General features: G+C 39.6%; 1 protein-coding gene across 6 annotated transcripts in view; it reads right to left on the reverse strand.

Annotated features, from left to right (window-relative positions):
- LOC117298463 (leucine-rich repeat and calponin homology domain-containing protein 1-like) overlaps nt 1-15,151 on the reverse strand; it is a 64,050-nt gene that overhangs the window by 9,367 nt on the left and 39,532 nt on the right. For 3 of the 6 annotated variants that reach the window (XM_033781739.1, XM_033781736.1, XM_033781734.1), the window contains 7 exons: nt 13,154-13,265; nt 10,440-10,652; nt 7,277-7,503; nt 5,607-5,678; nt 3,707-3,763; nt 1,140-1,407; nt 146-290 (listed from right to left, as the gene is read on the reverse strand). In XM_033781739.1, the coding sequence (XP_033637630.1) occupies nt 146-290; nt 1,140-1,407; nt 3,707-3,763; nt 5,607-5,678; nt 7,277-7,503; nt 10,440-10,652; nt 13,154-13,265 (1,094 nt within the window). Of the gene's footprint in view, nt 1-145; nt 291-1,139; nt 1,408-3,706; nt 3,764-5,606; nt 5,679-7,276; nt 7,504-10,439; nt 10,653-13,153; nt 13,269-15,151 lie in introns of all 6 variants that reach the window. The other 3 variants (XM_033781738.1, XM_033781737.1, XM_033781735.1) reach the window with 3 other exon arrangements.

Consider the following 15,151-nt stretch of genomic DNA (forward strand, 5'->3'; position numbering starts at 1 on the left):
GTCCTTTTTAATTACTCCGCATGAGTCAGCCACACATTTAGTCAGACACACATTTTTAAAAGGGTGAATCTCAGACCGCTGTTAAAGTACAATGAAGGATAATTTACCTCCCAAATTCACAAATGGAACAATCCACTGCACTTACCCGATCTTGGTTTGATGCTGCCAAAGGCCGATCCACTGTAAGACACAGGGGGTGGGGGTGACTTAGCATTGCCCGGGCTTGCTTCCCTTTGGGGGTCTAGGTCTTCTGGAGCGGAAGAATTTTGTGGCGATGGTGGCGTCCGACTCTGCAAGGAAAAAGGAAATAAAACATTATTAAAAATGTTGGACCTACATGTACATGTACTGTCTCTACTGTGTGATAATGACTGGGTGTGGGGGCTGGCCGCCGTGATTGGGCCAAGCGAAAGTGCAAGGAGCCAGTCTTTATCGTGATAAAATGGGGGTAAGAAAATTGTGAAAATCAGCGCCCCAGGCAGATATTTGGGCTCAAATTCCACAAAGCGAGAAAATTCATCGCCAAATAAATTGTTAAGTATTACCATAGTGATTTGTATTGTGAAATCACACTAGACTTAGCAACTAAGATTGACTTGCAGTTAAGATCAATCTCAGCTCTTTGTGAAATCAGTCCCTGGTGTTGTTCACGAGCCTCAAAGTGTGACCTTGCGGACCAATTTCATGGCTGTACTGTGTACAAAGAATTGCACTTACTGAAGCAGGAAATTCCCACTGACGTCAAGCGTATTTCACATGTAGCGGGGTATTTATACTCGTCTGTAATCCACGTTACTAGCCATTCTTCACTTACACAGCTAGCACAGAAGTTTGGGGCTGACGTCAAGCGTATTCCACATGTAGCGGGGAATTTATACTTGTGTGTACTCCACGTTACTAGGCATTCGTCACTTAAGCAGCTAGCACAAAAATTTGGCACTGATGTCAAGCGTATTGTACATGTAACGGGGAATTTGTACTTGTCTGTACTCCATGTTACTAGGCATTCTTCACTTACACAGCTAGCACAGAAACTTGGCGCATGCACGTTAACGAAAACAATGGTGATCATAAGCGCAGAGTTCCATGCAACAGAGCCATGAAATTGGGCACGGATGTTCAGGCTAACCAGCACGTACCTGTACAAAGTTCCTGAGGGCGCTCTTCTGCATCAGCTTCATCCGTGCTTTCTCCTCTTCCTGCCGTCTTCTCGCAAGCTGCGCCTCGTGGCGGCTCTGCGAGATCCCGCTGTCTGGTTGCGATGGCGCCGGAGGCGGCTGCGACGATGGTAGCGACGAGGACGATACCGACTTGATGTTTTCTGTTCGCTGTAACTGCCTGTGACTGTCGTCTACTGACGGCAGCCGCCCATTCGGTAAGGTGCTGGAGTGATTGGATGTTGGTCTACTGTTGGTTGTAAGTTAGGGGGGGGGGGAATGGATCATAATAATTGCATTTTAAATACTTCAGGATTTCTATTTATTTAGTTTGTTTACTAACTGGTTAATGTTTTTAAGAATTTTTACTCCCGTTGATATAATTCCGTATTTTCTTAATTTTTAATTTGTCCATATTAATTTGTTCAGCGCCCTAGAGCTTGTCTACATGATTAGGGCGCTATATAAGTTTTGGTATTACATGTATTATTGGTATAAGTAATAATAACAGAGTGCTTTATATAGGGCTTGGGTGCCTTTTGTAACACAAGACACTATTGTGCACAGATTTCCATTAAACTTACAACAGTTTAAAGATAATGATGGCAGAAAGCTTCCATTGAAGCACTACTTGCTTAGGTACTGTAGTTTTTGAGAAATTAGTAAAATTATTTCAACAAAACAGTATTCGTCTCAGTGAGATGAATATTATTTTAGCATTTACACATTTTTTTTTACTTTCCTGAAAAAATTGCTCCGTGATTTTCACTTTTTTTCTTTCTCAAAAACTTGACAACTCATGAAGCTGAAACTTCTACAGGTAAATTATAATTACAAACATCTTCATTCACAGTGAGTATAAGGATTCATTTCATGGCAACAAAATTTGATCTAAAAAATGTATCAAAAAAGTTTTTTTCATTTTGATTAACTAAGTACATGTAGGATTTGAAACTTTGCTAGGTGCCATTCCAAGCAACCCCAAAATACAGAAAATGTCACCGTGCAATGGCCCTTCTCACACTGTATCTCTTATATGCCTCTCTTAATTTTTATGCATGAGTTAGTACGTCACAATTCTAACCCAAAATGATAATTTTAATAATTTGGGGGGCTAATCATCTTTACCCGCAGCTACATGTACGAGCTGAATTGCACAGGACGCGGCTACAACTTGTTCGAGAAGCAGGCATGCAAGGGCCCCTTTGGCTGCCAGCCATATCAACCCATTATGACCACGGAGTACAGCCAAGATCAAAAGTGTTTGATTTTTCCCAAGGGAGGAAAACCGGATGGTCTGGAAAACCCTCGTGGCACAGCAGAGAACCAACGCACAACTCAACTCACATATGGCCCTGGCCGGGAATCGAACCAGGGTCACCTTGGTGAGAGGCGAGCGCTTTAAGCACAAGCCAACCATGCCACCATGGTGGCGGGCGTGCACCTTTAGCCTTATTTTGGGTAAGAATTATGACGTCATGCATTAATATTATGAGAGGCGTATCCCTGTGGAATACAGCCCTGGGGAGGGGCCCATGAGTTTTGTTTACCCCAGGGTTACCCCAGCGCTCTTTCCCTGTCCCTGCCTGATAGGTCCCTATCTATTTCAAAGGATTCCGGTTGCCACTTTCAAGAACACCCCAGGGTTTTACCGCTTACCCCTACTCCAGAGCAGGCATGGCAGGGGTGGATGTTCCCCATTTGCAGGGGTGGATCAGGGTTGGATCAGGGTTAAAGCGATCCAAGTGTGAAAGGGATGGCTGTTATTCCGGGAATAGAGTAGTGTGAACAGGGCTAATGTTTTCACCAGAACCAATAAAATGTGAGCAAAAAGTTGCAGCCAGAGATTTATCGGCCAACCGAGATTAGCAAAAACACACAACAAAGTTAAGCGTTAATTTTCTGTCATTGTTTAGCAGAGGACTTTTGCCAGAGCTAGGACAGGTAAAGGGTGAATGGGGTCAGGTCCTGAAATTCAGTATTTACAATAAGGTGCAGGTGTTAGTTTTAGCATACCCACAGCTGTGGGGACTTACACACAATCGAAACAAGGCCACCACAAAATGTGTCTGTGTTAACCTGGGTCTCCAGAAAAAGTGAATAATAGAACAACAATAGAAAGTCCAAACAATGTCTGCAAAGTATGTGCGGGTTGTTTTCCCCTTCTGATCTTTCCAAAGCCAGCACAACATCCGATATAACTGTGGAGCTGTTGCTACAAATTGTATTTTGTATTTGTGTTTGCACACATTTTTTTCTGTCCAGTTGTTGCTACAAATAGCTTTGAAACTTTTCCTCAGAAAGATCTCAAAAAGTAGGCAGTACCATTTGAATTCTGTTTTTCTTGTTTTTATGCAGCCTTGATAGCCTCTGATCCTTCCAAAAACCAGCACAACTTCAGGTATACATGTTACTGTCCAGTTGTTGCTACAAATACATGTAGCGTCAAAACTTTTCTCAGAAATACTTCAAGAAGTGACGGAGGAAGCGTACCTATGAATTTCAAGACCTGATGGAAGAGGGACAAAGGGTAGGGAGGTATAGCTTACGTGTAAGGATCAGAAACATTAACCGTCGCCCTCCGTGCCGGTCTCTTAGTCTGCGAACTGAAAGATTACGGGACATAAACTGTTCATAGATTCCATTGCATTCTTTAGTTTGAAGTGTATACTCATTTTGAGACACTTTCTAATGGTTGCACAAAATATACATTCTCACATTTTATGAAATATGGGTGCTACTGATGTTAATGCACAACATCACAAAATAAGGGACAAATATTAAATTTATATCTTTTGATCGAATTCAGTCAGATTTATCATCCAAATTGGGACAAATAATATCTTTCGATAATTGAAACTTTGTCAGGTTGTCTGCATTAAATATACATTGAATAACAAAATAAATCGCAAAATTTAGGAAAATAATAATTTTGGACAACGGAGACACACTGTACTGAATCCTTCTTTAGCGTCATGCACATGCTCACCAAAACAAAATCTTTAAAGGGTGTTTTCTGAAGGCGCTCTGATTTACATAAAAATATACAATCTTCTAATTAGTAGGATTTGAAATTTTGCATGGTGGAAATATGATATGGAAAGGTTTACAGTAACACCATGGAATGACTATCTCTAAATGAACTGGGGTGGCTCTGAAAAGATCAGTATGCTCTGAATCTTCTAATTTTTTACTATTTTATACCACACAAGCAGATTCTTGTGATGGAACGTGGGCCATCCTTTACTTTGACATGTATACTGTTACATGTAAGACGCTCCAAAATCAAATATAGGAGTCCTATATGGATAATTATAGGGCACTTCCAAGCATCATTTCCAAAATATTCATTCCCCACCTGTTAGTCCATACGTGGCAAGAATGTGCCATAACGCAAAAGGTTCTCGTCTTTACAGAGTTGTCCACACTGTATAGAAGTGTTCGTTTTTAAAGAGTTTCACAGTGTGGTGTTGACAAATTTCCATATCTGTTTTGTTTTCATTGTGAGTTTTTTTCTTCTTCAAATGACAAGGATACATGTTTGTGTGTAGGAGTTTTTTGTAAAAAATGTTTAATGCATTTTCTTTTATCTGTTTAAGCACCCTTTAAAAACCTTGACTGTTTTTTCATTTATTACAAAAACACCAATTTGCCAGCAAGAATAAACACATTTCAGATCATCTTAGAGGTACATGTAGAAGAAACAATGCAATAAAAAAGAGATGTAAAGTGTAGGTCTGAATTGGAAAAAAATTAGGAATGTAGAGGGTCGGATATCAAGCAATGAAGTTCAGATATTAGTTGAGAATCTGATGTTTTTTATCAAATGATCAAACTTGGCGCTTTTTCAACCTAGAGTTTAAACCAGTCTACGATTCTGGTGCATGTTGCAATAAACAGGCATGCAACTGTAACTTCACAAAAAAAAAAGGAAAGTACAACATGTCCATGATTTTGGTAAAACTGAGTTAAAAATAAGTAAATCAGCTGTTTCGAGGAAAAGTTGCACGTCTGAAAAAAATAAGCTCCAACATTCACTTGACTGGCGACTTCAAATGGTGCTTGCAAGAAGAAGCTTGACACTTATGGTCACAAGATAAAAACAACGACCGCTTACCACAAAAAAAAATTACGTAACAGAATTTCTTTTAAAACTTATAAATGCGCCAGTTAAACTGAGTTGCATAAATTATACAAATATTTGCCAAGAACATCAATCCCAATAAATGGTCATTCTTAAGACTATTTGAAAGAAAGTTGAAAAGCGGGAGAGTTGAAACGAGTGAAAGTAAGAAAAATATAATGGAATAGAAGAGGGTGAGATGATAATAAGCATGGTCATGATGATGGTGGAGGGCTGTTAGGGGATCCCCCAGAAAGTATAGGCGAGGAGGCAGGTGGCTTTTAAAGCTGGGATGAGAGAAAAGCATGCAGATAAACAACACTTACATCTCCAAGGAGGTCGGTCTTCTCAGGCTCTCGTTAAAGGAAGAGGATGACAAGGGTCTGGGTTTGTTTCTCCTATGAGCAACGAAAGGGGCGGGCAGAAGATGTGCGGAGCCAAGACAAACAGAACAAACAAGCATGCATACAATCAGTCAACGACAGAATCACAGGGTTCATCATTCGATCAATGAAAGTTTGCTACTTCCCTTCTAAACTGTCCCCAATCCCAATTATTGAAATTTGCTCCTTTAAGAAAGGACTACAGATCTTAAAGGCACTGGACACATTTGGCAATTGTCAAAGACCAGCATTCTCACTGGGTTTATCCCAACATACATACATGTATGCATAAAATAACAAACCTGTGGAAATTTTGGCTCAATTGGGCATCAAAGTTACATGAAATTTGTGGGCTTTCAGATGCCTTAGAAAGGCTTCAGGCCTAAAGCTATTTAAAGACTTAAAAGTTGGAGAAAAACATCAAATAATTGAACGCATCTTTAAACCTTTTCAAAGGAGCATGTCTTACTATTTTAAAACCCCCTCCCCCAACCCCAACATTTCAAAAGGCAGAAGCTGTCAAATACTACATGACAGAACGAGGCAAGCGACAGCCAGAAACAAAATTATAAAACAACATTTTCAACACAATTTTACTCACAGCACACAATCACATGGCACACAAGCAAGCAAGATACTGACTTCTTAAAAGTATTGGAAAACTACAAGTAGTGCTTAAGGCTTGGTAACAGAAAAGATAAACAGTTTGCTTTGAGAAGAAGTGACTTGTGTGCATAGAAATACTATGCGATAAGAAGTAAAGTATCAACCACCACACTTGGCAAGAACTTAGCTTTTTTTTTTGCATTTTCCAGAGCTCGCTAAATTGAAACAAGGTCTCTGGAATGTTTTCTACTGGGTGATTATCTCTGTTCTAAAAGTTCTGTCACTTCTAAAACAGACTTGAAAACTTGCTTTCTTTGCATCTGGAAGTCTTTGGAATGTTTTCTATCTGGTGTTTATCTTGGTTCTAATAGTTCTACTGTGCATTCTTGAACATATGGTTTTCTCTTAAAAATTTGTATGTAAAATAAACAAATTGCATATCTGATGAAACTACACCTCCACCGACACGCAATTTGCGCAGAGTGTATCAGCTAGATAGACTATTGTGAATGTAGCTTGTGCATAGAAAGAACCCAGCCGTCGATTTCACAAAGAGTTAAGACTTGTCTTATCTCGAGTTAGGACGAGTAACTCGTCCTAACTTAGGATTAATCTTAAGGTCTGCATGCTACAGTGCAAGGTTGGCACTCGTCCTACATTGGCAGTCCTAAGATTAGTCTTAAGTTAGGGAGAGTTTTGTGAAATCGACGGCTGGTATTTGGGGTGGAACCCAAACTCAGCTGAGCAAGATAGTTCTGTGCGTAGCGAACATGGCGAACTTGTGTACGTTAAAGCTCCCTAGACAATATTCATCAAAACAAGTTGTGAAAGTGCTATATTTTGTTTAAAAAGCTTCATAGCTTTATTACGAAGTGAAAGATCTACTCCTTTTCAAAAAATAACCACAAGACTTTCTTCTCAGTATAAGACACGGAGAAGTCCAGTCCTTTTGATCAGACCTTGGTATCAGTTTCCATAATTCGACCGCCCCAAAAAAGAGTACGTACCTCTCGATGCCCCTACTGCTGTTTGACCCGTTATACTGGAGTGACGTCGTACTACCAGACGGTGACGACCTTCTGTATCTCTCCTGCTCCGCTTCACGCCTTCTCTCGGCTTTCCATCTCTCCTCCTCTTCAAGCTTCCGCCTCCGTTCCTCCTGCTCGTGTCGGATGCGTTCCTCTCTTGCCTTGAGTTTCTGGTCTTCGTAGATTGCCTTCTGCCGTGTGAGTGCCTGTTTGTTTTTGAGAACGGGGAAGAAACATCTGGTGTGTTAGGACCCTGTTACATGGGACAATTCTACATGCAACCAGTTCCAGGCAAGGAGAATATGCGAACAGCTAAGATCATGGGTACAATTTCTTCATTGTGTTGCTATTTTATGAATAACAGATTGAAAACCACTGATGTAGCAGTTATCTCAATGCTATATGCATTTCAAGTTACAATTGACAATCGCTGTGTGAATGGTTAAAGGAACACGTTGCCTTGGATCGGACGAGTTGGTCTATAAAAAGCGTTTTAAACCGTTTTTTATAAAATGCATATGGTTGGAAAGAGTTTTCAAAAGTAGAATACAATGATCCACACAAATTTGCTTCGAAATTGCGTGGTTTTCCTTTTACTGTGCGAACTAACACGGTCGGCCATTTATGGGAGTCAAAAATTTGACTCCCATAAATGGCGGCCCGTGTTAGTCGACGAGGTAAAAGGAAAACCGTGCAATTTCGAGCCATGTTTGTGTGGATCATTGTACTCTACTTTGACAACATCTTTCTAACCATTATGCATTTTATGACCAACGGTTGAAACACTTTTAATAGACCAACTCGTCCGATCCAAGGCAACGTGTTCCTTTAACAAAAGTGCTTGAGTTTGTCAAATACAAGATCTGCAAAGAGTTACTTCATATTTTTACGTTGTTCATTTGGTGTCTTTGTAACAAAGTGTACCCCTGATTGTGGCTACAGGTGCACAAATGCATTCACATTTGAATGTTTACATACTTTTTTAGGGATCGTGAGACATGATTCGAAAAATTACTCATGTGCTACCAAAGTGTTCCTGTAGCATGCATTGCAGCTTTGGTTGCCTCCAAGGTGGTGGAAAAATTGCCTTGTGTGACAAGACCCGTAAGATCAAATGGATGTTTAAACTCTGTAAGACTCGGGGAAACCACAGAGGGTATAGTATACACATAATGAATGTTTATGAGTGCAATGGTGCGAATATGTTCATGAGTTGAAAGATGGAATGTTCTATTCAACGAGGCGGAGCCGAGTTGAATGGAACATTCCAGCTTTCAACGAATGAACATATTCGCACCATTGCACGAATGAAAAACATTCATTATTTGTTTCATATAACATCCAAGTAGAACTTTGTCATTTTGATTGAAAGAAACAACTTTCAAAACAAACAATTTCAACTGTAGAAGCCGAATGCTAGTAATTTTACTATGCCTTCTTGCAGTAACACCTGCTGCGTTACCAAAGACACGATGTTTTTACTCAGCTTTTTCGTTCCATCCGAAAAGTACCATTGCACGCTGGCAGCGTGCCAGCGTGCAATGGTACTTTTCGGATGGAACGAAAAAGCACGGCGAGTGACTCAGCGTGCAATGGTACTTTTATTTGCTATCACGTGACGGACAATCCTCCAATCAAATGGAAAGGATCTGCTTGGGTGTTATATAATGCCTCATAACGACATGCAAGATCAGACAAGATCTTTTTAACTTTAAAAAAGTTGGAACTTCTTCCTTTCTGGGTACTTAATTCAGATATTTGTAATTATAGTGGTTTACTACATTTTCAAATTTGTTGTTTAACCTTTTTCAGTTTAAGTTCACGAGGCCAAAGTCATATCATGCAAGCTAAGAAAGGCAACCTTGTTGTCATGCAAAACAAAAACCCAACATTTTATCAGCTATTTTAAACACATTTTCTTCTAACAAAACATATTTCCTATTTTGTTCAGACAGGCAAGTTTGAAAGCGTTCTGTTTTTTAGAAGGTTATTTAAAAAAAACTCTCATTTTATTCACGAGAGAACACTTTTCTACCAAGATTTCAGTAACAAAGCCAAACATTAGAAATCAACTTTTCAAGATTGCAGAGCAAGAAATATTAGTGTCGCTTTTTGTTTTTAAAAACAAGTTAAGGAAAACAAATAAGTTTAGATAGAAACCATTTACCTTGATCTGTTCTACCAAGTCATGAATCTTTTCTTCACGACAAACTGTCATGTGATCAAGCTTTATGGGTCATTTGTTGGAAATATTAGCATGGAGAAAAACAAGCCAAAACTGACCAACATGGGTGAATTTTTTATTTAATGTTTTACTTTTTGGGGGGGGGGGGGGGGGGGGGGGGAAATTGAAATGCTAAAATATTTTTTAATTTATATTGGAAACTTCCCCTTGATAATAACATCAACAAGTGGTTAATGTTAGCGTTGGACAAAAATGTGCAGGAGTAAGATCAATAAGTACTTGACTTTAGTAAATTTTTTCTGCTTTATTCTTCCTCATCTATTGGTGTTTCTACTCTCACGACTTTTGAACAAAAAGTGGTACCAACATGGGGCTTTACTAGTATTAAAGCATAGATTGTGCTCTTTCCCAATGTATACAAAATATATAAATTAACTGGGCCGACAAACAACTTTTTTTTTGCTTGATTGTATCACAAATATATTCTTACCAACGTATCACATGAACCAACAAATAATAAAAAAAACTCCTCTCGGTCAAAAATGCTGAAAAAGCTCTCGATTTTGTGAAACTTAACACAACTGCCCAAGTCCACTTGCGCAAGGATTTCTTGTGTTAGTGGTGAACAACTTACGCAAAAAAAATATTGTGCAAGTGAACTAACGCAGCTGCGTAAAATTTCTTTACGGCGGCAGATGCCCAAATTTGTCAGGCAGATATACCATGCCAATAAATGGATCCACCGACACATACTCTATGTGACTTCACCTTCGTAAACTCGTATTCACTTTAAAATATTCTTACCAATAAATCACATCAACCAAAAATCCAAAAACTTGTCCCGGTCAAAAAGTTGAAAGACAAATGCCAAGAAAGCACTCCAGATGCTCAAATTTGCCAGGCCGACATGCCATGCCAATAAATGGACCCCCCGATACATACTCTATGTGACTTCACCTTCGTAAACTCATCAGGCTCTTTCTGCGTCGGCGTGATCTCACCGTCTTCCATCACGTCCTCGCCCGTGTCTATGTAATCAATGTCGCCCTCGTTGTCCCCACTGAAGGAGCCAAAGGATTGGTTGAGCAGCTCCTCGCGCTGCTGTCTGTGCTCTTTTTGCTGATTGGCTCGTTCAGCAAGAATTCTGGCTTCTTCGTCGTCGTTGGACGGCTGATTATGAGGCAAAGTTTTTTTAGTTTTAGTACAGCTTTGCAAAGAAAAAGGTTTTATTTTAAGGCACGGGACACTATTGGTAATTACTCAAAATAATTATTAGCATAAAAACTTTCTTGGTAACATTTTTCTTGAGCAATGGAGAGCTGTTGATAGTATAACACTATGTGAGAAACGGCTCCCTCTCTTAAGTAACATAGGTTTTGAGAAGGTAATTTCTCACTAAAATAATAAAAGACTTCAGCTAAAGCTTTTTATTAGGCATCTGAAAGCACAACAATTTGTGCGCCGAGGGTGTTTTTTCTTTCATTATTCGCAACTTCAATAAACAATTAAATAAAAGTTTTCACAGATTTGTTATTTTATGCATTTGTTGGGATACACCAAGTTAGAATACTGGTCTTTGACAATTACCAAAGATGTACAGTGCTTTTAAAGACACTGGACACTATTGGTAATTGTCAAAGACCAGTCTTCTCACTTGCTGTATCTCAACATATTGTATTAAATGACAAACCTGTGAAAATTTTAGCACAATTGGTCATCGAAGTTGCGAGATAATAATGAAAGAAAAAACGAAGTTGTGCGCTTTCAGATGCTTGATTTTGAGACCTCAAATTTCAAATCTGAGGTCTCGAAATCAAATTCGTTGCAAATTACTTCTTTTTTAAAAAACTACTCCACTTCAGAGGGAGCCGTTTCTCACAATGTTTTGTACTTAGTATCAACCTCTCCCCATTACTCGTAAACAAGAAAGGTTTTATGATAATAATTCTTTTGAGTAATTACCAATAGTGTCCACTGCTTTTAAAGGCAGGGTATACTTTGATGTAATTGGTAAAGACCATTATCCTCACTTGGTGTATCTCAATATATGCATAAAATAATAAACCTGTTAAAATTTGTGCTTGATTGGTCATCAAAGTTGCACAAAAATAGTGAAAGGAAAAACACACTTGATACATAGCATTGTGTGCTCTCATAAGATGCCTGAAACTGAAGCCTTTCTCAGATTATCATTTTGGGATGAGAAATAACCTCTTTCTAAAAACTCACGTTCTTCAGAGGTAGCCGTTTCTCACAATGTTTTAATATCAACAGCTCTCCAGTACTCTTCACCAAGTAAGTTTTTAAGATCACTAACTTGTAGAGTAATTACCAAAAGAACACCCAGCCTTTTTTGCCATAACAAGCTATTTGCTTGGAATTATGAACTTTGAAGCAACTTTTATTACTTTTATTTTGCATGCATTCTTCGGTGTTTTCTTTTTTTAAATAAGAGATAGAAGATTTGTTTTGTTAACCTTAAATCAGTACACTGTTTTTTTACATGCTGTCTGCGTACATTACATTAGGGACTTTTCGTTTTCGGCGACGGATGGTTCTGCGACGGTTGTTCAGCTAAACGTTGTCGTTTTCAGCACAACGAAGATTCATCCCAAGTACTGTCGTAGAAATTGAGGGACGACCGTCCTCAAAGCCGACGCATGCGCAGATGACGCCAAATGTCATCTTTACCGTCGCAGAACCATCCGTCGTTGAAAACGAAAAGTCCCTAATATCAGGCTGAACCCCAGGATTGTCCCAAACTGTGGGGCAATTCTGTACCAACTTGTTATATGTTTTGCCTAGGCAGGCTGAATTGAAACAAAATCTGAAGAATTCTGTCTACTTGATGTTTATTTTAGTTTTAAAAGCCTTAAGCCTGGTTTATACATGTACATCCTGCCAATGCACATGCAGTGTGAATTTTGATGTCGAAAATTGGCATAAAATAATGTGCATCAGTTCGCTTGTGCTGGGAAAACAGCCCTATGACGTCAACATTCGTATCGTATGCACATAAAGTATGAAATGTGCACATGAATGCACTCGATTCAGGAGCTTGTGCATGTGGAGAACCCCGACTTTGAGTAAGAAGAATTGCTGCAGCAATAATACAAAAATACAATAGAGTCTGCAGGTTTTAAGTCCATGCAGTATGCACATTATTTAAAAATGTAAAGGTTGATATCTGCAGATGAGATGTTTCATGCAGGTGAACCTTGGTGTCACATTTTCAAACCCTTTACAAAATGTCACATTGTATTGTATACTTGATACTACTCATTTCCCGGTGGGCAGGGGGTGAGGAGGGAGGGCAGAGTTGGGTTAGAGACGTACACGAAGAGTTGGGGCGAGGGATGGGCAAGTTGAGGCAGGAAGGGGTAAGATGGGGTAGGGAGGGGTCGGGTGGGGTAGGAACAGGACAAGTTGGGGAGGGGGGTAGATGGGTCTGGAATCAAGGAGTGGGGGCAGAAAGGAGGAGAGATAGAGAGTTGGGGCAGGAGGAAGGCAAGTTTGGGTAGGAGGGGTGAGCTGTGGCAGGAGGGGGGTTGGCGAGGGAGGGGGGTGAGGGATTTGGGGGCGGGAGGGTGAGTTAAAGTAAGAAGGGGGCAGGAAGCAGGCAGATTGGGTAAAGTTGTAGTTTTAATTGGGGGGGGGGGGTGCTAAGGTACCTCTGTTGCAGACCATCTCTTGTCACCATCTACATATCCCGAGTCGGCTGTCAGCGTTCCTCTTCTTAGTTCACCAATCTTGGCATTCCAGAAGGCAAAATCTTCCACAACACTGCTGAGACAAGAACCAAAGGAGCCAATAAGAGAATGGCAACCCCATCAAAATGAAATGTATTCAAAAATGAAAATGCACTAAAGTCTGGTACATACATTGTACTACCTGTGAATGTGAATGCAATACAAATTTTGATGTGACAATTTTGCAATGAATAATTCCGAAAAGTAGAGCTGTGCTCGAACTGAAATATTTTGAGCTGTGACTTAAAAACTTGTAACCCCCTTCCGCCTTCGCAGGAAGTATGAACCAGGCTTAACTTGCATTTTTCTTCAAAGTTGAGAACACAATTATTTTCAAACACAGTGTGTGACTGAATGTGCATCTTGCCAACTTCCGTTCATACTCTAGGCATGCATAGTGTCATTCAGATCTGCAGTAAATCACATTCAAACATCATGCGAACATATACATGTATACAAATAAAAACCAAGTTATTCACTGTAGCTCGCAAGCCTGAGGAAACCTGTTAACAAGGGTGTTTGCTACATGTATGTGAACCAGAAACACGGGAGTTAAACCCCCAGTCTTCAGCGATACGTGTTTCGGGCTCTTGCCGTGCACTACCAATCTTAGTACGCGGGACCTACGAAGGAAAAAACATTTTAGGAAAAAAGTACCTGGCTCAAGTTAACATCACGTTAAAATACCATTTTATTTTATACCCTTTCAGAGCAAAAAACTTGAAATGTTTTAAAGAGGAATTTCTGCGCCAGCCATATAAATGTACCACCGCTCGCATGGACCCCGTTCCATCCCCGCAAAATTCCCGCGGGGGTGCTGGGGACCCCCACACCCACCACGCAAGTTTACCCGCGAGTGGCTGGTACTGTAAGCTCAATTTCAATGCTATTTAAATTGAATATCATCAGAAAAATTTGTGTACAAAAAAGTACAGACCATCAATTTGAAAGATGGCGTCATCCAAAATGTTTGGACTTTGACAAAAAATTACATTTGGAGGGTATCAAACACAGTGGCATTCTACACCATTATAAAATGAGAATAGAGACTTTTTTTCTGGTGCCCATTTGCATACATGTGTAAGGACTCTATCTATTGGAAAATGAGTGGATCACAAAACTGAATTCGACCTCTTCAAAACAGCTGAACAACTATAACAGATAAAAGGTGAGACCATTCGACAAGCTCAGTGCACGATGGTGACAAACAGAACCATGCAAGCCTGAGTACTACAGACATAAAAGTCAATGGATCTTTTGGTTAGTCAAGACAAGTAAAATGACTGAAAACAAAAGTTACAACTCAGTTTTAAAGTGCAGTATGACGAAGATAAGACTGTATGCCATGAAGTTGAGCAGATACAAAGTTACAACACTACTCAATCTTAAACCAAACTAGAGATGACAGGTGTGGACAAAAATACATAGAACTGCATTTTCTGTATAAAGATGAGTGAAAATTATTTTATTTTTTTTAGTAAAAAAAGATATTATGAGAAAAATTCCGTTGTTACAGATGAGATTTTAAGATTGTAAAGAAATCCTGAAAAAAGCTTGTGGGCCTGGGTTCCAAGTTATTGTGACCCGTAACGTCATAAGTCACGAGGTTCAGACAGGCTCTGACCACAGGTTCCGACAAAATCCTTTTTTTCCCAAGAAATTGTAAGGGCTCGAAGAATATTTCTAGCGAGTCGTGAAATAACAAGCTTTTTTTTATTCAAAGTAAACTAAATCACCTTCTTAAGGGTTTTTGGTTTTTACCACATTTCACTCCTGAAAAACAGCCTAGGTTATTTTTTAATCATTTTCCCAACCCATGGTTTATTTCCGGCTTGTTTTTTTGGAATCCCTTCTTGTTATCAGGAGCTGTGATGAAATCTGAGCTGAAACGCAATCTCAGGGGGTTACAAGGTTCACAGA

Source organism: Asterias rubens, chromosome 13 (genome assembly GCF_902459465.1).
Source record: "Asterias rubens chromosome 13, eAstRub1.3, whole genome shotgun sequence".
NCBI lineage: Eukaryota > Metazoa > Echinodermata > Asteroidea > Forcipulatida > Asteriidae > Asterias > Asterias rubens.